General features: G+C 63.0%; 3 protein-coding genes across 5 annotated transcripts; 1 reads left to right on the forward strand and 2 right to left on the reverse strand.

Annotated features, from left to right (window-relative positions):
- Positions 1-1,626: 1,626 nt before the first annotated feature.
- Positions 1,627-8,326, reverse strand: LOC142041627 (uncharacterized). The gene is made up of 12 exons (XM_075050624.1): positions 8,269-8,326; positions 7,496-7,595; positions 5,541-6,261; positions 5,395-5,456; positions 4,814-4,916; positions 4,656-4,741; positions 4,465-4,565; positions 4,312-4,382; positions 4,115-4,222; positions 2,903-2,973; positions 2,455-2,731; positions 1,627-2,364 (listed from the first exon to the last, which is right to left on the reverse strand). Exons 1-12 carry the CDS (start codon positions 8,324-8,326, stop codon positions 1,717-1,719), a joined length of 2,406 nt encoding a protein of 801 aa, XP_074906725.1. The 3' UTR covers positions 1,627-1,716.
- ARFIP2 (ARF interacting protein 2) lies at positions 6,999-14,495 on the reverse strand. 3 transcript variants are annotated; one of them, XM_075050385.1, is made up of 8 exons: positions 14,370-14,495; positions 13,261-13,368; positions 12,962-13,070; positions 10,112-10,227; positions 9,641-9,862; positions 9,153-9,310; positions 8,869-9,043; positions 6,999-8,523 (listed from the first exon to the last, which is right to left on the reverse strand). In XM_075050385.1, the coding sequence occupies exons 2-8, from the start codon at positions 13,357-13,359 to the stop codon at positions 8,368-8,370; spliced, it is 1,035 nt and encodes a 344-aa protein (XP_074906486.1). In that variant the 5' UTR covers positions 13,360-13,368; positions 14,370-14,495; the 3' UTR covers positions 6,999-8,367. The 3 variants fall into 3 exon arrangements, with proteins under 3 accessions (XP_074906486.1, XP_074906487.1, XP_074906485.1); XM_075050386.1 differs by having other exon boundaries at positions 14,449-14,473; XM_075050384.1 differs by lacking the exon at positions 14,370-14,495 and adding an exon at positions 13,781-14,172.
- Positions 14,496-14,558: 63 nt separating this feature from the next.
- Positions 14,559-15,817, forward strand: TIMM10B (translocase of inner mitochondrial membrane 10B). Its single transcript, XM_075050387.1, has 3 exons — positions 14,559-14,735; positions 14,894-14,989; positions 15,091-15,817. Exons 1-3 carry the CDS (start codon positions 14,697-14,699, stop codon positions 15,367-15,369), a joined length of 414 nt encoding a protein of 137 aa, XP_074906488.1. The 5' UTR covers positions 14,559-14,696; the 3' UTR covers positions 15,370-15,817.
- Positions 15,818-24,709: the final 8,892 nt, after the last annotated feature.

Below are 24,709 nucleotides of genomic sequence, written 5' to 3' on the forward strand. Positions count from 1 at the left end.
GTGGTGGTTCATGAGCTGTGCTCTGCCTGGAGGCAGGTGACAAGCAGAGCACCACAGGGACCAGCCCGGGGACCTCTCCTGCTTAACATCTTCAGCAATGACCCAGGGCAGGCACCGAGGGCACGCTCGTCAAGGTTACAAATGACACCAGCCTGGTGAGGGGGAAGCAGCTGGCATGCTCGAGGGCAGGACTGCACCCCCAGGGACTTGGGCAGGAGGGAGGAATGGGCCAACAGGGACCGCACAAAACTGAGCAAGGACAAATGCCAAGTCCTGCTCCAGGAAGCAGAGCACCCCTGCAACAGCACAGGCAGGGACTGCCAGGCTGGAGAAGCAGCTCCAGGGAAAATGTCCTGGGGGCCTGGGTGGGCAGCGAGCGGGACATGAGCCACAGTGCACCCTGGCAGCAAGGAGAGCCCAGCAGCACGCTGGCCTGCACGAACAGGGCACAGCCAGGAGGTCGAGGGCAGGCGTTATCCTCCCCTCTACTCAGCCCTTGCTAAACCACATCTAGACACCCCATCTAGTTTTGGGTCCCCGGTACAGGAAAGACCTTGACAGACTGTGGCGAGTTCAGGGGCGGCCACTGCACCCGTCAGGGGCTGGAGTACCTGCCCTGTGAGGAGCTGCTGAGGGACCGGAGCTTGCTCAGCCTTCAGGGGAGAAGGCTGCAGACCTAAGAGCAAGCTGCCAGCACCGATGGCGAGCTTCTCGAGGAAACGGAGCCGGGCTCTTCGCAGTGGTGCACAACAAGAGAAGAAGAGACTACAGGCGTTGGTGGAAATGAGAACTTCAAGCTGGACACCGGGGAAAGCTTCTTCCCGTGAGGACCATCCAGTAGTGGAGCAGGTTGCCGAGAGAGGCTGTGCAGCCTCCCTCCTTGGAGCTTTTCAGGATGCTACTGGACGAGGCTGTGAGCAGCCTGGTCTGACCCCACAGCTGCCCCTGCTTCGAGAAGGAGGTTGGATCAGCGACCTCCGGCGTCCCCGGCCAGCCTGGCCCCCGCCCGGCTCTGCTTCCCCTCCCTGGTCACCCTTCAGGCTGGGTTGCACCCCCCCACACCCTGCAATGGCCCCCTGGGAGGGGCTGCCAGGACAGGAGGGACCAGCACCGGGGTCCTGGGGCCATGACAGTGCTGGCCGGGCCACGGCGATGGGAGGGCACGAGCAGCCCCACGGCATGCCTGGGCCAGGCTGGGGCAGGGGGGTGGCCAGCCCGGGCACAGCTCCCACGGGGGACAGGGTCCCGCACCAGCCGCCTCTGCGCCGCCTGGCACGGCCGGCACCAGCCCAACAACAAAGGGCACAGTGATGGGGCCGGCGGAGGGCCCGCTCGGTGGGGACACGGCCCCGGGCCAGCGCTGGGGCAGCACCGGGCAGGGGACGCGGCTGCCACGGCGGCAGCACCAGGCGCCGCGGCAAGGCAACGAAGCCGCAGCGTGGAGGCGGCCAGCGGGGAGCTGCGGCCACGGGGCCCCCCGGGCAGCCGGGCCAGCACCGTGCTGTGCCGCGCCTGACGCAGGCAGCCAGGTGCCGCCACGGCCTCGCGTGACGACAACGCGGGGCGGCGGACACACCCGGAGCGTGGCCACCACCCGGGGAGCAGGAGGCCTGGGAGAGTCTCAGATTTTTATTATCACAACAAACCCGACGGGAGCAGGGACACGGGGAAGGATAAAACCAGAGCGCGGCCCAGCAGCCCCGGCCCCACAGCCCCTCAGCTGGGGGGGGGTCCGTGCCCCTTCCCACCCGCCAGGCACCTGAGGAAGCCGAGCAGGGCAGAGCCCTCGGGGGGGGCGGCCGGGGGCGGCTGGGGGCACGCCGACCTGCTCCGAGCCCTGCTCCGCTGGAAGAGGCTGGCCAGGCTGAAGAAGGGCGCGGGGCTGGCGGGGGCCGAGGCTGCGACCGGGGAGGGCGGCTCGGGCAGGCAGAGCTCGGGGCCAGACTCGAAAAGCCCCCCCTGCCTGCTGGCCGGGGCGCCTGGGGAGAGCTGGTTGCAGCCCCCCACCTCGGGCAGGGCCGGCAGCGCTGGGGCCGTGTGCCGCCGCAGCGGGGCCAGGGGGGCTCCGGGCGGCCAGGTGGGACTCTGCAGAGCTGGGGGCAGGGGGGGGCTCCCGCAGCCTGCGGGGCCGGCGGAGCCAAGGGGGTCGTCCCCCCGGGGGGCGGCCAGGCAGGGCTCAGAGCTGGGGCGCGGGGAGCGGAGGCCGTGCCGGCCGGGCTGGGGTGTGAGCGGGAAGGGGCCGCGCGGCCCCACGTCCTGGGGAGCCACATCCCGCGCGGAGCACGTGGCGATGGAACGACGCTTCAGCCGCTCCTGCTCCAGCTGCTGCCGCCGGTGCTGCGCCTGCTCCCGCACCCGGTTCTCCTGCGGGGCAGAGGCGGGTCAGGGCTGGCCAGGCGTGGGGTGGCAGGGCCGACACCGGCCCCACACGTAACCGGGCGCGGGGGTTGGTACCTGTGCGGCGGTGAGGAGCCGGCCCGCGAAGCTGTGCAGGATGGCACACAGGTCCTGCAGGCCGCCAGGCGCCGTGTCCTCGCAGAAGAAGTCAAGGGTGGTGGCCGCGGCGCGGTGCATCCGCTCCAGCGCATCCCACGCCCCGTGCAGCTCCTCCTCGGCCACGCGCAGGAAGGGCTGCAGCTGCGGCCCCAGCCCCTCCGCGCCCAGGCTCTGGGCCCCCGCCAGCCGCCCCGCCAGCCGCCGCAGCTCCCCCTCCACCTCCGCCACCTCAATCCTGCGGGGATACACGGGTCACCCATCCCGACGCTCCACTCCCCTCTGCCACCCCTCCCTGCCACGCTGCCCGCAGCTGGGACCCCTCCTGCCCCTCCACTCCCACCCCCGGCAGGTGCCACCCCGTGGGGCAGGGTCCCCGCTCGGCTCTGGGACGTGGGGATGCCCTTACCGCGAGGCTGGGCCCACGTGCCGCAGCTTGCCGGGGAAGTCCAGCAGGCTCTTCTCCACTCTGGCCACCTCCTGTGGGTGAGAGGGGCAGCGAGCAGCCCCCACAGGGCCGGGGGCATCCCCAGGGCCCTGGCAGAGCTGCCCACACTGGAGAGCCAGACCTCGGGGGAACGGCAGAGGTAACTCCCCGTTTGCCTGGTGGGGCTGGGGCCAGCCCGGGGCATGCGTCCCCAGCCAGATGTGTTGCCAGGTCGCTGCGGGAGTGACTTGGACCAACACCCGCACTGACCGGGAAGGATAAAAATGTCCTTGAAGGCACACGGGCCTTTGGGGGGGACTATGGCAGCGGTGACAGGAAGGTCCAGACCCGGCAGAGGAGGGACAAGCCGGTGCCGAGGGCAGGAGGGCCAGAAGGGAGAGGATGGAGCGCGCCGCAGGCGGCAGCGCCGGCTCCCTGCGGGCAGAAGTGCAGCTGCCACCGGCCAGAGCAGGGGCGAGCATGGGAAAAATGGCACGGGAGCTCATCTGCCAGGGAAAACAGCCTCCCCCACACGTGGGCTGGGCGCATGCCTGCCGGGGCAGCACAGGCAGTGACCTTGCGCAGGGGAGGGGAGGGAACAGGGTCTCCCCGGGCACATGCAGGTGCCCGCAGCCATGGGGATCCCCCGGAGAGCCCCACACTGGCTGCACCCCGCGGCTCCCGGGCAGCAGGAGACAGCCGGGGACAGCCCAGTGGTGGCATGCCAGCCGGAGGCAACAGGCGCACGTGGCCAGGCTGGCCCAGGGCCTTCAGCGGCCAGCAGGCAGAGGAGCTGCTGCAGAGCCCGGCGCCTCCCAGGGCAGCGCAGCTCGGCCGGGCCACGCTCCCTGTGTGGGCTGGCAGCCACAGCCCAGGACGGAGCCAGGCACTCGCGTGCCAGCTGCTGCCCAGAGAAGGGCCACGGGGACGGCGGATGCTGCCACGGGGACAGTGGGCAGGGGACCAGGACGAGGCCCTGCCCATTGCGGCCATGCCTGGAGCAGACCTGAGGGCCAGGGAGAGGAGCAAGGGAGCGCACAGGGAACGCCTTCTGTTTCAGACCCCCATCAGGGAAAAGCCCGCTCCAGGCACAGACCCAATGCTCTGCCAAGAACGAGCTCCCCCCGCAATTAATCCGGCCATGGCCCCCAGCAGTGCAGGGAGGCCAAACACCGAAGCCCCACCGGTGCTCACCATCGCCACGAAGTGCAGCAGGTCCACGCCCGGCTCGTTGGCCTTGGTGTCGGGCAGCTTCAGCAGCGAGGCGAGGCGGAAGCCGGCGGCGCTGCCAGCATAGCTGCCCTGGGAGTGGAGCGGGGGAGTCGCTGCGGCCCTGCTGCGCTGCGGGGGGGGGGCAGGGGGGCAGCAGGCCCCCTGCGCCATGGGCTCACCGAGTTCAGGTAGTTGCCCGCGCTCAGGATGAGGTGGAGGATGGTGTGCAGCTCCTCACACTCCAGCAGCTCTGGGGAGCGGCCAAGGGGTGAGCGGGGACACGGACGGTGCGCCCCCGCCACAGTCCTGGCACACCCCACAGTGTTACTCACCGACAGCAGCATCCGTCAGGGTCTGGATGGAGCCGCGCAGGGTGGTGAGCCGGGGGAAGAAGTCCTCCTTCAGCACCAGCAGCTCCAGGCGCTGGGTGTAGCTGGGGACGAGTGTGGGGTGAGCAGGTGGGGGCGTGGGAACCCCCTGGCACACGGGACCCCCCAGGTGCAGGGGACCCCCCAGCTCCCACCTGGGCACCTCTGTCAGCAGCAGCATGAAGAGCTCAGGGTCAGCGAGCTGGTGGGGGCTGCCGGGGAAGGACCGCAGCCGGGCCACCTGTGGGCAGAGAGGGGTGTCAGGAGGGGCCGTGGAGCCCCCCCCCGGGCCTCCCCCCCCCCCAGCCCTCACCTCTGTGGCACTGGGCAGCATCCGGGAGAGCTCCAGCAGCTTCTCTGCCCCGTAGGGCGCCCCGACACCCTCCTGGATGTCCCGCACGATCTGGCGGACAGGCCTGGGGGGACGTGTCAGACATGGGTGACCCCCTGGCCCGCCCACACGGGCAGCGCTCTGCCGCCTGATGGGGTAACAACCCCCTGGCGGCCAGCAGACCCCCCCATCCCTCCCAGGGGGGCAGACACCTACCTGGCCCCCTGCAGTGGGCATGGTGGGGGGCAGGGACCCCCCCACGTCCATGCCTGGGTGCACAGGGCAGCAGGAGCCCCTATTCCCCACTCGTGTGCGGGACCCCAGAGGGGAGCAGGTACCCGCAACATCCCCCATGCCGGGACCCCTGGGGATAGCTCTCCTTCTGCCCCCCCCCGGGCTGGACCCGGGGACACACACACACACACACACACGAGTCCCTCCGTGCGTGCACCCCCCTCTGGAGGGGGTGCAGGTTGCCGGGGTGGTGTGTGTCTCTCTGGAGGGATGGGACAGTGTCCCCCGGGGGGGGTGTCCGGGGGGTGCCTGGGGGCAGCTCTGCTCACCGCTTGACCTGCTTGAGGAAGACGCCGAGGGCGAGGCTCCGCTTGGGCTCCAGCAGCGCGGCCTGGGGGGGGAGGCACGAGGCGGTCAGGGACCGCGGGGGGGACTCGGCCGGGACGGGGACGGGGGGACGGGACGCGGCTCTCACCGCGGGCGGCGGGCGCTGCCCCGGGGCGGCCCCGCGGGGCTCTCGGAAGAGCAGCCGGAGGCGCGGCAGGTCCAGCGCCGGCGGGGCGGCCCGCGGAACCCAGACCGAGCGGCGGCCGCGCACCCGCGCCGCGGGCACCGGCTCCCAGTGCAGTGCCCGCAGCCGCCCGCCCTGCGCGGCCGCCGGCGGGGAGGGCAGCGGCGGGGGGGGCGGCCCCGGGGGGGGCGGCGGCGGCGCGGGGCGGCGCGGGGAGCCCATGGCGGGGACGGGACGGGACGGGACGGGCCGGGAGCACCGGCCGCCCCGCGGCTCCGACAGCTCGGCCCGCCCCGGCCCCGCCCCGGCCCCGCCCGGGCTGGCGGCGGAGGGGAGCGCCGGGGCCCCGGTGCAGAGGTGGGGAGCCAGCCCCGGGTACCCGACCCGGTGCCCTCCTCGGGGCCGCGGCACCCGGCTGGAGCCGCGCCCGGGGAAGGGAAACCCGGCCCCGCTGCAGGCGCCCGCCCCGCGGCCAGCGGCGGCCCCCGGGACCCTCCGAGCCCCCGGTGCTGCCAGTGGGACTGTGGTGACAGACAGCTCCCCGGTCCCGTCCGTCCCTGAGGAACGAGCCCCCTCTCCCGGGGTGACTCCCCGGCGCCTTCCCTGTTCGCATCCCAGGCTGGAGCGGAGTTGCCCCGGCAGCCAGGTACCGATCCCTGCCGGTGCTTCGGGAGGGTGAGAACGGCTGCGGGGGATCAGAGCGAAGGCCCGTCACCCCAGGCGTCCGACGGCCAACCGCAGCACATGCCCAGGGAAGACCTTAGGATGAGCAGGGGGTCTCCCCCAGAGCCGTCTCCCGCCCTCCCGAGCCAGGGGCCAGGGCACCTGCAGCCCCCCCCGGAGGCAATTTCCCCCCCTGCCCTGGCCCAGTGCCCTCCTCAAGCTCCAGCATCCCACGGCCAGGCTCTCCCAATAGCAGCTGCTTGTCTAAACCCGATGCCGGGCCACAGCACAGGGCATCCCTGTCTCTTTTGGGGACGCTCTGGGGCCCGTCTCATGGTCTCCTGCTGGCCCCAGGCAGCCACGATCCCACCGCAGGGCTGGCAGGGCCCCGAGCCCCCTGAGAGACATTCCCACACAGTTGCTGATCTGGGCAAGGCTGAGAACAAGTAGGATCAAGTGATCCCGATCACCACTCAATCCTCCAGCTGCCAGCTCCCGGCACAGAGTGACCCTGGCCCCTTGCTTCAGTGCCGGCAGCCCAGGCAGGGGGGCACAGCCCCTGCAGCCGGGCTGGGAGAGCACTGGGCAGTGTGGCACCCCCCACGCAGGGCAGCTCTGCTGCCTCCCCAGACCCTCCTGGCTCTGGCCCGGGGGAGGGCAGTGGCAGGGGATGGCAGCCTGCGGCAGGGGCAGCCTCGCCCCCCCGCCGCAAATCAGCCTCCAGCCCGGGGGGCCCCTGCCCACCGCTCTGCACACACAAGCGATCCGTACCGCTTTATTCTGGAGTCTTACAGAAGTTGGGAGGGAAGAGGGGGTCAGACCTTCACCAGGAAAGGGGGGGTGTCAGATCCAGACATTAAATTACCAGGGATTAAATTAGCAAGAAAAACAAACTGTTTTGTCTCAGGAGAAAGTGCCCAAGTGCTGCATGTGGCCAGGGCTGGAAGCAACACTCAGCTGGAGCAGGACAGAGCTCTGGCCCCTGGGACGCTGGCCGAGGCCCCGGCCCCGCCGTGCATGGCACACGCACCCTCGGCACACGCACCCTCAGCACACACAGACAGACATGCACATGCACCTGCCCGGGATGCGGCCAGCGTTTGGTCCTTGGTTGAAGTCCCCGCAGCCTGGTGGCCCCAACAGGGCCCAAGCATCAGGGTGGCGAGAGGACCCGCATCTGCCCAGCACCCGCCTGCCCACACTTCGCTAGCAGCAGTGCGCGGGGTCCCCCCCAGCCCCCAGGATGGGCCCCCCACCAGACCGGGCAAGCACGGCCCTGGAAGCGGCCGGCATGGCTCACCCTGTGCATGGGGGAGTGTGGTGTGAGGCTGGGGGGGGGGGCAGCCCCCAGTTCGGCTGGGGAGGGAGTGCAAGAGCAGCTACCTGGGAAACACCAGGGATCAGCCAGGAGGGAGACGGAGCAACCCCAAAGCTGGGAGAGAAGGCAGGAGCCCCTGCTGCCAGCCGCGGGGGCTGGGAAGCCACAAGCCCCCCCAGGCCAGGGAGGGGACCCGGCTGTCCGGGTGCCATCCCTCCATAGCTTCGTCTTCATTTGGAAACGAACACTTCTGCCACAGGGCAGGGGTATTCCTGGGCTGGGCCCCAGGGAGTGGGGAGCCCCACAGAGGAGGCCTGGGGCGGGGGGGCACGCTCCCATCCTGTCCCAGGGGAGGCAGAGGGAGAGCTGTGGAGTGTCCCACCCCACCCAAGGCATGCGGTGGGGTCTGGGGCACAAGTGCCCAGCAAGGGAGGGGTCTGCTGCCCCCCCCAGGGTGCCAGGAGGCAGGGAGGGCTCCCGGCTGTCGTGCCGGGGGTCCGTGCTAAGGGAGCATGGATGAGCTGGGCAGGGCTGGGCTCTGCCCCAAGGGGGAGACACAGGACAGAGGAGCCCCGGCCACTCCGGGCTCCTCTCCCCAGGCAGGACCAGGGCCCCACTTGAACCCTCCCACTCCCCCCCCAAACCAGGCCCCCCCATGCCCAGTGGGCGAAGCCCAGCTGCAGCAGGGCCCAGGCCGCGTCCCCTGCTCACTCCGCGAGCACGCGGCCCGGCCCCACGCCAGCGGGCAGAGGTCAGAATTCAGGTCCATAGTGCCCCCAGCCAGAGCACGCAGGGGGCAGAGGGGGCGGCTCACTGCTCCTCCAGCCAGGAGGGCTTCTCAGCACCGGGGGTCTTCAGCTTGATGTTGAACTGCTTGAGGGTCTGCTCCAACTGCTGCTGGTTCCCAGCGAAGTAGGCAGAGATGGCGTTGTGGAAGAGCAGTAGCTGCTTGTGCATCACCTTGATCTGGGAAGAGCAGGAGGGGTCAGCCTGCAGCAAGCCAGCTCCTCTGCCCAGCACCCAGAGAAAGGGCAGGGAGCAGAGACACGGTGCCCACCCAGTGCAGGAGGGGGAGGTTGGAGCTGCTGCCAGCAGCTCCCAAAAGCTAGCCCTGAAAGCCAGGAGAAGGCCACGAGGCAGGAGCCGTGACAGCGAGAGGTGGGCAGAGATGGGCGCTCCCCTGCCCTTCCCCGTTCACAGGTGCTGTCCACCCAAAGAGAGATGTCAGGCAGGCGGCTGCAAGGCAGCACGGCCTAGGGACACAACACGTGCACGGCAGACCCCCAATCTGCGCCCCACGGCCCTCCCCACCTTATTCTCCTCCAAGAACTTGAGCTTGATGGCCACATCAGCACGCAGCTTTTCATACTTGTCCTTGTGGCTCTGGAACTGGCTCTGGGCTGCGTCCAGCCGGCACAGGGTGCTAGCGTCCCGAGGGCCCATGCTCAGCTCCTCCAGGTCTGTGCGGTATGCATCGTACTCCAGCCTGTGCAGGGACAGCCAGTGTCGGAGCTACACTGCGGCTCCGCAATTCCCCCCCGGGGACGCCCGGCACCCATCAGGAACCCGGCCCGCGGGCCATGCTGCCGTTCTACCTGGCTGTCTCGTACTGTTTGACCGTCATGAGCGTGTCCTCCATGGTCTTGTTCACCAGCGTGTTGATGCTGGAGACAAAGAAGTTGACAGCCCCCAGTAGTGTTTCTCCATTCTTGCAGAGCAGTTTCTGTGTTTCTGCGTTGTAACCAAACTCCTCCTGGGAGAGGAGGACAAGTCAGGGTCCATACCAGCAAGGCCCCCTCTCTCCTCCCACACACCCAGAATCAGCCTGGCCTTGGGTGCTCCAAGGAGGTGCTGGGACACGGCCCTTCACGCTCTCCCCTGCCACGCAGCCTTCACTGAGCACTGTCATCCCCAGCCTCCTCCTGCTTCTCCTCAAGCACCTGGGGTGCTGTGGAGCAGAGAGCTGCCCCCAGCTGTGCTGCAGAGCCCGAGGTTGATTTGGGTCTCTAGGTCTCCTCCCCAGGCACGAGGGGCTGCAGCACAGGCAGAGGCAAGGCAGGTGCCACCTCCCCCGTGGGCATACCTGCAGCTCAGGAGACTTCTGGCTGAGGTCCGCAAAGGCATCCCCCAGGGCATGCTGTGTTTGCACCAGGCTGTAGAAGTGGTTGGTGAGAGCCCGTGCGAGCTGCAGCACGCACTCGTACTTGCGCTTTGTCTCCCGGAGCAGCTCAATCTGCGTCTCCAGCTCGAGGTCCACTGTGCGGGAGCCGCGGCCAAACCGCTCCGAGATCAGCTGCTTGGTACACTGCAGGGTGAGGGAGGAAGGCATCAGGAGGCCCCAGGTCCCTGGCCAACGGGAAGGGCTCCTTGCTGTTGCAGGCAGCTGCAGCACAGCTGTCCCCACAAATTCTGCGGGGAGATCCCCAGATGCATCCTCCACCTCCCACTGCTCCTTCGCCCCTAGTGCAGGGGCTGGCCCAACCCTCCTCAGCCTGCTGCGCGGTGGCCCTGGCAGCGAGCCAGGCCATCCTGATGGTCCTGGGAAGCAGCTCACCTTGTACGTGTTGATACCCCATTTCTTGACAATGTCAAACTTCTCCACGGCGATGCCACGGACAACTTCCTCTCCTCCGACAGCTGGGCTGGGGTGGGGCTGGTGCAGCCCGGAGCCTGGAACAGACACAGCCCCACACGGCATCAGCTCAGCAGGGTAGCAGCACCAGGGCACAGGCCAGGCTGCTCGCTCAAAACCACCAGTGCCTTCACAGCGGGGCACCGCGGCTGCACCCAGAGGGCTCAGGGCACTGGGAGGAGCGCAGGACTGCCACAGGGCTGCATTGGGGTTCAACAAAGCCCATGCACAACAGGTTTGTGGTCCAGGCAGCACCCAGCCCTGCCTGGGAAGCTGCCACTGCGCCTGCTGTGGCGCAGCACTGGGCACCTCGCCCCGCTCAGGCCCCAGTCCAGAACAGCTCTCCCCCACCAGCAGCAAGGGTACAAGCCGGCAGCATTAATGGGCTCCAGCCCATCTTGCACCGCTTGCGTGCCTAATTGGCTTGCAGGCGTCACGAAGCGACACCTCGTGCACACGGCAGGGAACCTGCTCCTATGAGCCCTTCCAGAGGGGTCCCACACAGGGCGCTGGCAGCAGTGGCAGCTGACCCCGCAGGAGAAGGCACTGACCCCAGCCTACCTCGTCACCAGCCCAGCCACCCCTGCTCTTGCAGACGGGGCCCCAGCACCTTCGTGCTGCACCGTGCTCCTCTCAGCCCAGAGCAGCGTCCTGCCTGACCCCTCTCCTCACCAAGCGGACCAGAGGAGAGAGGAGGTAACTGGCAGCACCTGGGGGAGGCAACCCGTGGGGGCTCCTCGCACAGCCAGGCACCATCTGCATCTCACCTTTGAGCCGCCCGGTGCCCTGGCAGCACTGTCCTCTCCCCCCAGAGCACCCAGACCAAGACCTTGCTGTGGCTGCTGGGGGAGGCGAGTGCTGGTCTTCCTCCCACAGCAGCAGGCTCGCCTGCCTGCATGCTGGTGGCTATGTGGGGCTGCAGCCAAGTCTCTGTGCTCCGAGGGACCCCAGCACTAACCAGGCACCCTAACCTGGGGTGAGGGGCCCAAGCTCAGGCCGGGGGGGGCCGCAGAGCGCCAGCCAAGGGCTGGGTGGCCACAGTACCTGCTGAAGCACCAGCCTGGTTGGCCATCCTGCTGGCGGCAGATGCACTGGGGGAGACGGATGGTCCTCGGGGTGGGTGAGGTTGGACAAGACAGCCTGGAAATGGAGGGGCTGGCAGGTGTTGAGCAGAGAGGGGCAAGAGGAGATGGGGCGGTGTGTCGGGCACGGGGGCAGGAATGGCCAGGACAGAGGATGAGTGCGCGGGCGGGATGGCAGCAGGGGAGAGCAAGGGGAGCAGATGAGTGTGACGTGAAATCACAAGACATGGCTGGCTGCCAGACGGATACCTCCCGCACCAGGTGCTCCCTCCCCACTCCTCCTGTCCCATCAGCTGGGGTCACCATGCCCCATGAGCCGAGAGCTGGACAGGCCCAGCGTGACAGACAAAGAGGGACAGCAACCACAGCACACACCTCCTTCTGCCACCCACTCGTGCTGCTCTTCGGCACAGCAGGCTGTGAGCAAACGCACACGTCCTCTCCGCCTGTGCAAATCCACTCACTCAAGCCTAGCACAGCACGGAGCAGCTGTCCGCTGCGGAAGAGCCCACTGGGGCAAGTCAGGGGACAGAGACTCGTGTGAAATAGGACCATGAGGGACTGAGGGCGAGAGACACGGCTGTGCCAGAGCTGCCTCGGCAGTGCCAACTTGGCCCAGCCCAGCACCACCAACGCTCACTGTGGACCCACTGGGCCACCGCTGCCTCATGCCTGGGCAGACCTCCCTGGGGGGTGTGGGGAGCAGCAGGGCCCTGGGGCTGTGACACTCTTGCTCACACCGCTGCCTGGCAGGCAGGACGCTCGCAGCTGGGCCTTGCCACCAGGAACACCCGCAACCCCAGAACCAGCCTGAGCAACAAGAAAAGGAAATGAGCGGAGAGAGTAGGGCTCAGAGCCGCCCTGCCCCGTCCCACCACGGGCAGGCCATCCCCGACACAACCACCGGCACCAGCGCATCCCCAGAGCTCCCCAGGACCAGAGAAGAGGTGGAACACTGGAGTCTTTCCTCACCACTGGAGGAAGAGCCCGAGAGCTGCTGTGCCTCAGTACGCTGTAAAGCCCAGGCACCACAAGCCACTACCTGTGGCCCCGGGGTCCGCCACGCGACCGGCTGGGCCCTCCCCAGCAGGAGGCCCCACACCTGCAAGAGAGGGGAGCACCCAGGGCCCAGCCCTCCCATGGCACCCCATGCAGCCTCCCTGTTAGTTATGGCATTCAGGGAGCACCAGAGGAGCGGGGTTAGGGGGTGGCGGCCCCTCCAGTCCCAGGCAGCCAGGCTCTACCAGCCCATCAGCAGGGCCCAAGCCCGCCAGGGAAGAAAGGGAAGGAGCCGCCTTGCACTGGCAGGAGCCGCCATCCCGGGGAGGAGGCATTGTACCGCATGGTTGAGGCTCGAGACAGAGCTTCGGCCTGTGCACAGGACCCTCCGCAAGGCCCGGCCGGGGGTCAGCCCTCCCTGCCTGGCACCACCACAGGCCGTGCCCCAACAGAGGGACCAGGCTCCTGGGCCCTGTGGCTCTAGCAGCACACCTCCCTCCCCACAGGCTCCCACAGCTCGACAAGGAACAAGAGGGTGCTGAGGCGAGCTGTGGCGTGCTTCCCATGATGGAGCCTCTCCATCCCACCTCTGCCGTCACGTGAGGAGCAGCACTGCCCTCGGCAGGCAGCCCCAGCTTTCCCCCACTGCCCCAGCCCCATCTGCGCAAGCCTGTGCCACGGTCCAGCCTACCTTTGATGGTGCTGGTGGGGATGATGCCTTCAGCTGTACCCCCGTAGCCGCCAGAGACGATGCTGGTTTCATTGAGGTTGGGCCCTGATACCATCACCTGCTGCAGGTCCTGGAGCGGAGGGAGGAGCACAGGCAGCTGAGGTGCAGAGCCGGGACGCACAGCTGAGAGGATGGCCCGGCCCTGAAGCAGAGGGCCTGGGGCAGAGCGGCATGGCCCTGCCCTGCCCTGCCCACCCCACACAGCCCAAAAAACAACATCCCAGAGTCCAGCACATCCCCACCCGGCCCCAGCCACAAACCTGCTCCAAGCCGTCATCCTCTGGCAGGCTGCCCGTGTCCCCGTTGCTGCTGATAGGGATCTCCATGGTGGCGGCCTTGCTCATGATCCCGTCTGACATCCTCAGGGCCTGCAAGGACACAGACGCTCTACTGGAGCCTGGGGACCAGGCAGAGACAGAGACCACCCCCGTGCGGCTGGGGTCCCGGGGCTTCACCCAGCCAGGGAAATCCCAGGCTTCCCAGGCCAGGAGCCCATGGGGCCAAGGCCTGGGCTGAGCTCCCGATGGCCAGGGAGCAGGCGGAGGACAGCAGGCAGCTGGACCCACGCTGGCAGCCGCATGCACTGAGCAGCCTCTACGGCCGCTGCACGGCACGGCATTCCCTCGGGACACGCCGCCCCGGCCCTGCCCGCAGCCTCCCGGCTCTGAGAACGCTCCTGGCGGAGCCGCACATCCCAGAGAAGCCAGCCCCAGCTCTGGCTCACGGTACCGGAGCACGGCTGGCGCGTTCCCTCCCGCCCCTTCAGCCCACGGCTCGCACGTTTTGGAGAAGAGATGGTTCTCCCCCGCCCCTCACGGATCTCCGGGGCGCAGCAGCGGTCCGTCTGTCCCGGCTGGGTGGCAGACCATGCCCCGGGACAACCGGGGCTTTGCAGCAGACCAGCTCCTGGCCCAGAGCCCGGGAAAAGGGAGCCAAGAGCCACGTCGGCAAGCCAGGCTGCGCACCGGAGGGAGGAGCAGCAGCGAGGGCCCCGCTGCGCCCAGACCGGTCCAAGCACATTCCCGGGCAGGTGGCTCCGGGCACCCCACAGGGGCCGTTAGCCGCCTGCCCTGGCGGGGCCGCAGCCCCGACGGCGGCCGGACCCCCGGGAGAGGGCCCTACCCCGCCTGGAGGGGACGAGGCCCGCGTGCCGACAACGCGGCTCCCCCCCGCGGCAGCCCCCGCGCCTGGGGAACCGCCCCCGCAACAGCTCCCCCCCCCTCCCCGCCCGGCCCCGGCGCGGAGAGACGAGCGCACGGGAGGAGACGGGGCCGGCGGTCGCCCAAGGGCTCTCCGCTGGGAGACGGCGGGCAGCCCGGGGAGCGCCCGGCCCCCGGCGGCCCCCCCCTGCCCCGCAGGCCGGGCTCACCTGCCCGGGCACCCGCCCGCCCTCCCGGGCACCCGGCGGCCCCGCTTCCTCCACCGGTGCCCCCGGCCCGGCCCCCCACCCGCAGCTCGGGAGCCCCGCTCCGCCTCGGCCCGGGACGCGCCGGAAGCCGCGTCACCGCCGCCCGCGGGGGCCGCCGGGAGACGGGCCGGACGTAGCGTCACCGGCGGGCGGTGGCGCCGGGCGGAAGCGGGGCGGAAGAGCCCTTCCCGCCCGGAAGCGCCGCCTCGGAGCCCCGGCGGCCCGGGGTGGCGCGGCCCCGCCGAGGGCGGCAGGGCCGGGCAGACTCAGCCCTCCCCCGCCCTGGGCATGGAGCCAGGCGCCGAGCACCAGCAGCAGCTCCGCAGCGTGAGGGCGGCCGGGGCCGGGGCTGGCGGGGGCTCGGCTGAGGGCCCGGGGGGGGGGTCGGGCCGGCTGGGCTGGTGGGGGCCTGGGCGCTGCGGGGAGGGGGGCCGGGTTGGCGGGGGTCCTGGGGTGAGCGTGTGCCGGTGCCGCCTCTCTTCCAGCTGCGGGACTTCCTGCTGGTCTACAACCGGATGACCGAGCTCTGCTTCCGCCACTGCGTCTCCAACCTCAACTACCGCCTGCTCACCGGGCGCGAGGTGAGGCCCCGGGGCTGCCCGGGGGCGGCCAGAGCCCACGGTCCGGCGGGCAGGCCCCGCCTGGAGCCCCCCTCGCCGCTCTGATCCTCCCCGTCCCACAGGAGACGTGCCTCGAGAGCTGCGCCGGCAAGCTGGTCCACGCCAACCACCGCTTGATGCGTGCCTACGTGGCACTGATGCCCTCCCTCGTGCAGCGCCGTGCTTCCGACTATGAGGCCAGCGCAGCCCAGGCGTCCCAGATCCCGGCCACGGAGGGACCGGCGGCGGCGGCAGCGATGCCTGCCCTGCCGGGGGCTGGGGGACCAGGAACCGCTCCTGACCCGCTGGCAGCTCCTGGCCCCGGCAGACCCTCGCAAGGGGCTCCGGGTGCTGGCACGTAGCACAGCTGTCATCCTGGGTCGCACCTTCCGACGACGGCAGCGGTGGGCCGGGTGGCGACAGGACGGAGCCAGGCCCCGTGTTACTGGCGGGAGAAGTAACGTCTCGGTGCTGTGGTGCGATCTGGGCCTCCGCGTGCTGCCGGCAGCCCTGGGCCGGAGCTGCAGATCCACTCTGCGCCCAGACCTGGCCTTGAGCGTCTGCGTCCTCTAGAGCGTCAGCATCGAGAGCCTCCTGGCAGTGGCCAAGCCTGTTCTGTGCCGGCTGGGGCTGGTGGGGGGTGTGGAGGGCACCAAAAAAGAAATGGCAGTGTCTGTCCTTCCAGCCAGGGGAGTTCCCTCCTGAACTGTGTCCTAACAGCTCCTGCGCTGGGTTTTCCTGCTCCAGACCTGGGGCGCTAGTATTGCAAGGAAATGGTTTCCTAGTGCTAATAAAACATTTTTTCATTAACGTTTTGCTGTTAATGTGTCGTGAGGGTGAGTAGAGCCATGGCCCCACTGGTCCCTCCTGGACGGTGCACCCCATGGGGGCAAGGGCCGCTCTCCCTGGGGCGCAGGGTTGGTGTTGCTCGTTCTGGGAGCCCTTTTGGAGTCCTTCCCCACTTTGGCTGTTGGCATCAGAACAGGCTGCAGGGTATGGCTCTGTGGGTGCGAGCCCTTCCTCAGTGAGGCAGCAGAAACATCCTCGTGGAGCACAGCCAGGTCTGGCCCTGGGTACAACAAGGAGGTGGTGGAGGCAGCTGAACCCAGTGGGCTTCAGAGTGGGGTCAGTTCAAGGCTGTGGCGGCTTGGGGCTTGCCAGGTCCAGCCACTGAGGCCAAGTGCTTTCCCGGGTGGTGCAGGGCACGCCGGCAGCGGTGGTGCGGTGGTGCAGCCCCCCGGGCCACGCTGCAACGTCAGGACCAGCCAATGTTGTGTTCTTGTGCAGCAAGTTGGGACAGTCCGGTACTTCCTTATCCCAACTACAGTACAGTGAGTCAGGACAATTAGGCACCCCCCAACTGCACCTTGGGCTCCTGTTGCCTGGATCTGTACCTGAGACTCCTGCTGTCTGCGTTGTGACTCACTTTTGTCATTGCCTGACAAGAATTAATGGCTAGAATGGAATTACACCGACCAAAGCCAGTCATCTCATGAACTGATAAACAGCGGTCCCAAGTGAGGCCCTTTGAGCTCTCCTGGACTGCAGCGGGCTGTGACCAGCATCTCCCACTGAGGGGGTGCTTCTTGGAGCTCGTGGACTCTCCAGTTTGCAAAAATCGGAGGACCGTTGCTGAAAGCTGACAACGGGACCTGGGCTGATACCCTTTGCCCGTTGAAGCTCAACCCTTTGCCTGCTGAGAAATGCTGAGGCATTTGACATGAATGTTGCACGGAATGAAAGGGTAATTTTTAACAGGTATACCTCTGTTTGTATATACCTATATCTATCTCTTAGTGTCTGTCTGCGTGCGTGTGTGAATTGACCTGGGTATCCGATAGTAGGTATAGTATAAATATTGCCCTTTCGAATCTATAATTAAGCCACTGTTGTGATTGTAGTAAATACTATTGAATCACTTTGTAAATGTTAAATTAGTCAAGGATTAAGTGCTGCTAAATCTTGCGATCCTCCTTAAACTGTGGATGAATCTTAGATGGCTGCTGCTGCACACATATAATCCCTTAGAACATAAACCGTTGCCCAAGTCTGGGACTAGGAGTGGATCCAGCCACACCTAAGGTCCTTCAGGAGTTTAGAAAGCAAGGGCGTCTTCCCTGAACCTTGTGACTCAATGGGGGGGGCTTCTCCTACCCTTTTGTGTCTTTGGTCCCTGCAGAAATCATTCTAGTTTGATTCCAACTTGACTGCCTTTGTACACTTCATCCACGTGTAATAGAGCGAACCTTGCCATCCAACTTTGTGAAGTCGCGCTTTTATAAACTCCTATTGCATCACTTTTGCTAATACCCTTGACGGTGATTCTTTAAGTGGCCCAAACCACTCATTTGCAATGGTGACAGGCACGGAGCGCGCAAGCTGTTGCCTCTGCTGGCAACCACGTAAACGTCCAGCCTTGGCCCCCGCCTGACCGGCACATGCTGCCGCTCCGGCTCCTGTCTCGCTGGCGAGGATTGATGGATGCCGGTGGAGCGTGGGAGCTGGGTGCCCGCACTGGCGCTCTGCCCGGGAGGTGCCCCAGGCCCCGCTCTGCTCCGGCCCCACACAGGCTGCTCGGGCTGGAAGCCAGCTGGCACCGCCACCTCCCCGAGGGACAGCCACCGGCTGAGACATCTTTGCCTTCCTCTCCCTGGGTCCGGCAGCCCAGCCCGCGGAGGCTGGTGACCCTGCTCACCGCACGCTGGGACCCCCTGCCATGGCTGGGGGCTGCGGGGCTGCCACAGCGGAGCTGCTGCTAAGGGGCTCACCGCCAGCATGGGCCAGGGGCTGCAGCCCCACTGTAGCATTCGCTACATATCAAGGTGCCACGCTTAGATCACTGGTTGGCCCGGACCAGGGAAAGAGACAGATAACACACACAGTGTGAGCGCCAACTTCCCCCTTTTATTGCGCAGTTAATTCCTTTTATACTAACAAGGGGAGGTGGGGTTACAGGTACATCACAAGGCTGCGACTAACCCTCTAACTTTCCGTGACAACGCGAGATCTTCCGAACGCCGACCCCTACATCCCACGTGGGGTGCAGATGTGGCCTCGCCAGCGCTTCCCCCGGTGCAGGATCCAGTGCACAGCAGCCATCGCTTCTGGGGTGTGGTGCTGCCGTGGAGCCCCCGACGCAGTGCCACCAGTTCGGGCACTGCCGGGCAGCACAGGGCATGGCGCATCCCGGCTTTGGCCGGCCCGGAGCTGACATTGGCAAGAGACGGGCTCACATGAAAGCAGCATGCTTGCTTCTGGTGCAGTGAGCGTTTGGGTTTCGTATTGCAGAGACTGGAAATGTTTATACAATAGAAATAAAAGAGCATAAGCTTAACATACATTTGATGTCAGGCTCTAGTTCTGGCTACGATTAAGTAAACTTTGGCGCATTTTTCTGAATTCTCAGTGACCCAGTATTGGTTTACCTCTTACCACAACGATGCAAAACCCGCACTGGCGTCTGTCTCCTGCTGAACCCACATGCCGGCGGCTGCTCCTGCCGGCGGCTGCACCCTGTGCTGGCACAGCCCACAGCTGCTTCACACCGTAGCGCTGCTCTGAGTCAGTTGGGGTCAGGAGAAGCTGCTGGGATGGCTTTGTGTGACAACAGATGGATTTGACAAAAAAGAGGGAACTCGGGCCATTTGTTTCGTTTTGTTTATCGTCTCTTTCAAATACTTGCAAGCTCTTGGCACCATGCATCATCTGCCCTTGCATTTACCAGCATGCAGGAGCTGGAGGAAGGGAAGGGGAAGGGACCTCTGTAGCGCAGTTCCTCTTTGGCTCATAGTTAACATGGATCTCCCATCTGCCACGTTTAAGGGACTAAGCTGTTGCAGATGCTGAAAACTGAAGCCCGTTGAAGGTTTGTCACGTAAGAGCAGCCCCTCTGATATTTTTCCAGGTCCTTTCTTGCCATACATCCTTAGATGGCAAATCCAGCTGTGCTGTGGCAGTGGCCAGCTGTGAGCAGTGCTACCAGGGAGGTTCAGTCTGGCTGCCCGCGGGGAGCCAGGAGAGGTCCCTGAAGCAGCCGTGCGGTGTAGGCACAGGGTGCCTGGCAGAACGTCTTCCTTGCCTTGGTGAGGTCCCTTGGCAAAGGCTGCCGAGGAGCGACTGGTACCGTGGAGAAAGGGGGCAGGTCCTTTTTTGGGAAGTGACCGAGTAAAGAACAGGAGCAGGGGAGAAGGTTGTTTTTCCCTGCAGAATGAGGTCGCCAGGGAAGTCCCACAGAGACCCCTGCGGGGACCACTGCTGGTCAGCCCGTGCACAAGCGATCTGGACGCACTGTGGCAGAGAGGGAGGCGAGAAAGTCTATTCACAGCACTGAGCTAACTAACACAGCTAATTAAGCTCTGAGGAGCTGCAGCAGGACATCGCAGTACTGTGTGATACAGGGGCAGGATAAACTCAGTGTAAATAAATGGAAAGGGGCACCCATTTCACATTTTGCCTGTGAAGTGATGAGTTCTGAGCTGGCCACTGCCACTCAGGGGTCAGATCTCCAGGGGATGACAGCTGTTTCTATGCAAATGGCAGTTCAGTTCTCAGGGATGGTCAAAAAGCAAATCAAGTGCTAGGAAAAGGAGTGAAAGTAATAGTGGAGGACAAAAGAGAACCTCCTTATGGTCCTCTTCTCAAACTGGAAAAGGTCCAGGGAGTGGCAGCAAGGGTGGTCAGAGGGCTGGAGCAAGCGAGCAGGCTGTGCATCCTTGGTGGGAGAAGATGCTTGCTCCATTCCTGTACTGGATCCTGGTCTGACCAAGAGCGGTTGCTGAGTGGGGCAGCAGTTGCTCTTTCAGTCTATCTCAGAATACGGCTTTAACAAAAGCTGCTTTGCGTAATGCAAGTTATTTAGGTCTGTTGATTTCAAAGTGTTATGTTCTAGCAAATACTTAACATCCTTCTAAATTTCTTGTCCTTTCTTGCTTGCCAAGAACCGACAGCTTCACAGCCGAAGAAAGTGGAAAAGTTCTCACAAGCTGCTTCTGCCTGAAAATTTCCTCCTGACTGAGTTTAATGTGGGCTTTCCTCAGCTGTGGGAAATGAACATTTTTGCAGCATCAGCTACACCTGTTGCTGGCTGCGACTGTCCTCTGCTCACTGCTGTGCAATGCAGCGGAGCACAGATGCTGGCCCCACAGCCGCTCGGCCGTCAGCTAGTCTTGCTCAAAGATTTGTCTGCAGCACCCTTTGTGCTAAAATTTATGGATTAGAATGTTCCAGGCACTCCAGTGATTTACTTTGGGCTACCTAGTGGCTCCAGCATCCATCTCCCAAACTGAGCCCTCCCATTATGAGACAGCGTTTCTCCTACATATGGCAAGCTGATGTTTGCAGCAAACACCCAGTTCCCTTCCCTGGAGGGCACGGTCCCAAGACACCTCTGACAGACGCGTGGTGCCGAGCTGTCAGCTGTAAAAGAAATGCTGGTGTCCTTAACAGCAATTACGTCATTTTCCTCACACACATGCACTTATTTTAATCCATGTTATTGCTCCTAATCAGATTATAGACAGAAAGTCTTGGCAGGCCTGTCTGTGTGCGTAAGCAGGTGAGTGTGAAGCCACGCACGGGGACACTGATGTGAGAATCCTTGCTGTAACCTGGCAGCGACAGAGGACAGGACCCTCGGGGTATCTGTCATCTTTACAGGTTCCAGGCTTGCACAGAGCAGCTCCAGGTGCCAGAAATTCCTCTTCCCAGAGGGCTGCTCATTTGCCTCCCCAGGCTAGCCATCACACGGCAGAACTGCTGTCAGTCCTGCTGTTTGGCGTTACTTTTCTCCTGGTTGTTTTTCTCCTCTGCTGTCCAGCTCCCGCAGTCGGAGCCTCCCCAGACTGCAGTGGTTCCCACTGAAGCCGAGCTACGTCTCCCGTGCTGTCCCCACCTGCAGTACAGCCAGTGTCACAGACACTCCCCATGGCCTGACATGGTGCTGGGCAGCTTTCAGCCCTGCTGCCAAGACACGGCTACGAGGATCTCAGCGGTGTTGGATCTGATTCCTAGTGTGCCCCCGGTGTGGAATCAGCTCTGACATGTACAATGCAGTCAGGGACCTGCAAAGCTGTCAGCACAGGTCCTCTTCTCCCTGCTCGTTGCTCTGCCCGGTGCTACACATCTCATGCCACTTGTCCTGACAGTAAAACCTTTTAGAGCCTCATTTATTGGTTGTTATGTTACTGGAGATGTTTCTCTATCAGGATAGAAGTATATAGACCAGGACTCTTACACAAAGAGCATAGCATACCAGTTTTATGGACCATTCATCATACGGATAACCAGGTGTTCTTCCAAGGGATGCTGAAGAGGGTTCCTAATTGCTTCCATATATAAAAAAAATACCTTCATAAGTAATCTGGTTGATGGGATCAAGTGTACCCTGAAGAAGTTTGCTGATGATACCAAAATGAGTGGGGAAGTGGATACTTCAGAAGGGAGAGCCACCCTGCAGGAAGACCTGGATAGGCTGGAAGAGTGGGCTAACAAGAACCTTCTGAAGTTCAATAAGGACAAGTGTAAGGTCTGGCACCTGGGAAAACATAATCCAGGAGTGCAGCACAGGCTGGGATCTAGCCAGCTGGGGAGCAGCTCTGTGGAAAGGGACTTGGGGGTCCTGGTGGACGTCAAGCTCAGCTGCTGCTGCAGCAAAGCAAGCTAACAGGATGCTGGGTTGTGTCAACACGAGCATCACCAATAGAGATAAAGAAGTCATTATCCCACTCTACTCAGTGCTTATCAGGCCACACCTGGAATACTGTGATCAGTTTTGGTCCCTGCTATACAAAAAAGCTGTGGACAGGCTGGAAAGGGTCCAGAGAAGGGCCACAAAGATGATCCAAGGACTGGGAAGCCTGCCTTATGAGGAAAGGCTGAGAGAATGGGGTTTGTTCAGCCTTGAGAAATGAAGGCTTAGGGGATACCTTATCACCATGTTCCAGTATTTTAAGAGTGGCTATAAAGAAGATGGACACTCCCTTTTTACAAGGAGTCACATGGAAAAGACGAGGGGTAATGGGTACAAGTTACTCCTGGGGAGATTCCAACTGGATGCAAGAGGAAAATTTTTCACAGTGAGAACAATCAGCCATTGGAATAATCTCCCTAGGGAAGTGGTGGATACCCCAACATTGGACACTTTTAAGATTCAGACGGACAGGGTGCTGGGCCACCTTGTCTAGACCGTGCTTTTGCCAAGAAAGGTTGGGCCAGATGATCCATGAAGTCCCTTCCAACCTGGCAGTCTACGATTCTATGAAAAAGAGGAGTTGGAGCCATTGCAGAGGTCTCTGACAAGCTCCTCCATTGGAAGGAGCATTCTCCACTGGGAAAGATGTGTTTTGCCCATAAACAATGTCACAGAAAATTCAGCCAAGAACAATGGCATCTGCCTAGGCTTTCAAGAAGATAGTGTATGTGTGGGACGAGAATAAGATTCCTTTCTTGAACTCTATTCCTTTGTCGCTGACATTTTGCAGCTATCTTTGAAAAGGCAAAATGATCCAGAACAGGTGATTTATATTATTTTGGGGAAATAATTTATCCTAAAGGCAAGTGGACAGATTTGTTTGGCCAATGGCTGCCAAATTGCTTACTGTAATGAGCAGGGTGAGGGCAGTGTACAGCAGCTGATGACACATCTTTGTGCACTGCAGCTTGCACAACTGCTTGAGGTTTTGTGCAGCTGATTAGTGCAACAGGAGCTTACAGGCATAAGTGGACCCTCACGGCGCAGCTGATGATGGCTTATTACGGCAATTCTGTACTCATGACCTACCCAGAGATGCCAGATCTCATCCTGCTGCGTAGACCGGCGGGTTTCTTGGCAAGGCTTTCTGCTCCATTTCTTTCCTGTCCTCCAGATCACTGCATGTCTCATCTCCCCAGGTTTTTGGCTCAGTGTATCTTACAATAGCTGCTCACCCCTTTTGCACCGGATTTCACCTGGAAGCTACTTCACAGTTGCACCAGATTTCACCTGGAAGCTACTTCACAGTTGCACCAGACTGCAAGTCTCCCATCATACAGTGTGCACAGCTTATCCAGCTCTCAAACCTGGGAAAGAGCATACCTCACTTGGTAAGAGGCTAACCACCACCCGAGCAGCGCAGTTTGTTTGTCTGAGAGCAAACCACTGTATTGCACATATGTGAAAGGTAAAGCTGAGGCAAAGCCTACCTGCTGAAGCACCTGGCTCGCTCCAGTCTTCCCTTGCCACAGCCCTACCTGCTTGTGCTGCCTGTGGCACTGCCTGTGTCCGAGACTCCATCCCCGTAGCGCCAGACTGCGGCGCTGCCATCATCCCCTTTGCACTAGCTGAAGTGTCTGGACCTTCCTCGAGTTTTAACTGTCTGTACGTGCACCTTCACTGCATGTCTGCAGACAAGCACTTCTGAATGCAGTATCTCACTGCACCAATGTCTATCATGTCATGCTCTAAACTCTCTTCCCCCTTTGCATTTATATTGTCTTAAAAAAAGTGGGGCATGCCCTTTCCACTAAAGCACTTGTTCCTGTACCAGATGCTTTTTATAGCCATCTTTTTCTCTCACTCCCCTGTGCCCCATGAAGGGCCTCTTTTTATATTGTTGAAGGCCTGTATATAATGTGCACACACACAGAGACATCGGCACACATATTTACAGGCTTCTTTGTGTTTTTATAGACAGATCTGCATTTTCTGAGTCAGCCATCATCTTTATTGTCCAATCTGCTCTCCAACCTGCCAGCTCATTGCTGAAGCATGAGCACAGAATCCCAGAATGGCTGTGGTTGGCAGGGACCTCTGGAGATCATCCAGTCCAACCCCCTGCCCAAGCAGGGTCAGCCAGAGCTGGGTGCCCAGGACCATGTCCAGTTGGGTTTTGAAAATCTCCACAGAGGGAGAGTCAACAACCTCTCTGGGTAACCTGTGCCAATGCTTGACCATCCTTACAGTAAAGAAGTTTTTTAAATGGAACTTTTTTTTTATATATATATTTTTTTGGCACCTGTTGCCTCTTGTGCTTTCACTGGTTGCTACTGAGAAGAGTCTGGGTCCATCTACTTTACACCTTCCCTTTGGGTATTTATACAAATAGACACAAACACCTTGAGCCTTCTCTTCTCCAGGCTGAACAGTCCCAGCTCATAGAAGAGATGCTCCAGTCCCTTCATCATCTTTGCGGCCCTTCACTGGACTCTCTCCAGTATGTCCATCTCTCTCCTGTGCTGGAGAGCCCAGCACCGGACCCAGCACTCCAGCTGTGGTCTCACCAGTGCTGAGTAGAGGGGCAGGATCACCTCCTTCGACCTGCTGGCAACGCTCGTCCTGATGCAGCCCAGGATACCATTCACCGCCTTTGCAGCAAGGGCACATTGCTGTTTCATCTTCAGCTTGGTGTCCACCAGGACCCCCAGGTCCTTTTTTGCCAAGCTGTTTTCCAACTGGGTGGCCCCCAGCATATGTTCCTGCACAGGGTTGTTCTTCCCCAGGTGCAGGACTTTGCACCTCCCCATGTTGAACTTTGTGAGGTTCCTGTCAGTCCGTTTTGCCAGCCTGTCAAGGTCCCTCTGGATGGCAGCATGACCCTATGGCACATCAGCCACTCCTCCCAGTTTTGTATTGTTTGCAGAAAATTGGAGAGATTCTGTCAGTGGTTTCTTCAGTCTGCCACAATGCCAGCATCCTTCGCTGGACAAACCATCTGCTCCCAGGAAAAT

Source organism: Buteo buteo, chromosome 18 (genome assembly GCF_964188355.1).
Source record: "Buteo buteo chromosome 18, bButBut1.hap1.1, whole genome shotgun sequence".
In the NCBI taxonomy this organism is placed as follows: domain Eukaryota; kingdom Metazoa; phylum Chordata; class Aves; order Accipitriformes; family Accipitridae; genus Buteo; species Buteo buteo.

Excerpts from the sequence above, each read along its gene's own strand:
- LOC142041627 (XM_075050624.1), bottom strand. The coding sequence starts at position 8,326 with ATGGACCTGAATTCTGACCTCTGCCCGCTGGCGTGGGGCCGGGCCGCG. Across the intron at positions 7,596-8,268 it reads CCGGGCCGCGTGCTCGCGGA|CCGAACTGGGGGCTGCCCCC; the intron begins GTGAGCAGGGGA and ends CTCCCTCCCCAG. Across the intron at positions 2,974-4,114 it reads TGCTGCACTTCGTGGCGATG|GAGGTGGCCAGAGTGGAGAA; the intron begins GTGAGCACCGGT and ends TCTCACCCACAG.
- ARFIP2 (XM_075050384.1), bottom strand. The coding sequence starts at position 14,020 with ATGTGCTTGGACCGGTCTGGGCGCAGCGGGGCCCTCGCTGCTGCTCCT. Across the intron at positions 10,228-12,961 it reads CCCCACCAGCACCATCAAAG|GCTCCGGGCTGCACCAGCCC; the intron begins GTAGGCTGGACC and ends TGTCTGTTCCAG. Across the intron at positions 9,044-9,152 it reads AAACAGTACGAGACAGCCAG|GCTGGAGTACGATGCATACC; the intron begins GTAGAACGGCAG and ends GTCCCTGCACAG.
- TIMM10B (XM_075050387.1), top strand. The coding sequence starts at position 14,697 with ATGGAGCCAGGCGCCGAGCACCAGCAGCAGCTCCGCAGC. Across the intron at positions 14,736-14,893 it reads ACCAGCAGCAGCTCCGCAGC|CTGCGGGACTTCCTGCTGGT; the intron begins GTGAGGGCGGCC and ends CCTCTCTTCCAG. Across the intron at positions 14,990-15,090 it reads GCCTGCTCACCGGGCGCGAG|GAGACGTGCCTCGAGAGCTG; the intron begins GTGAGGCCCCGG and ends CCCGTCCCACAG.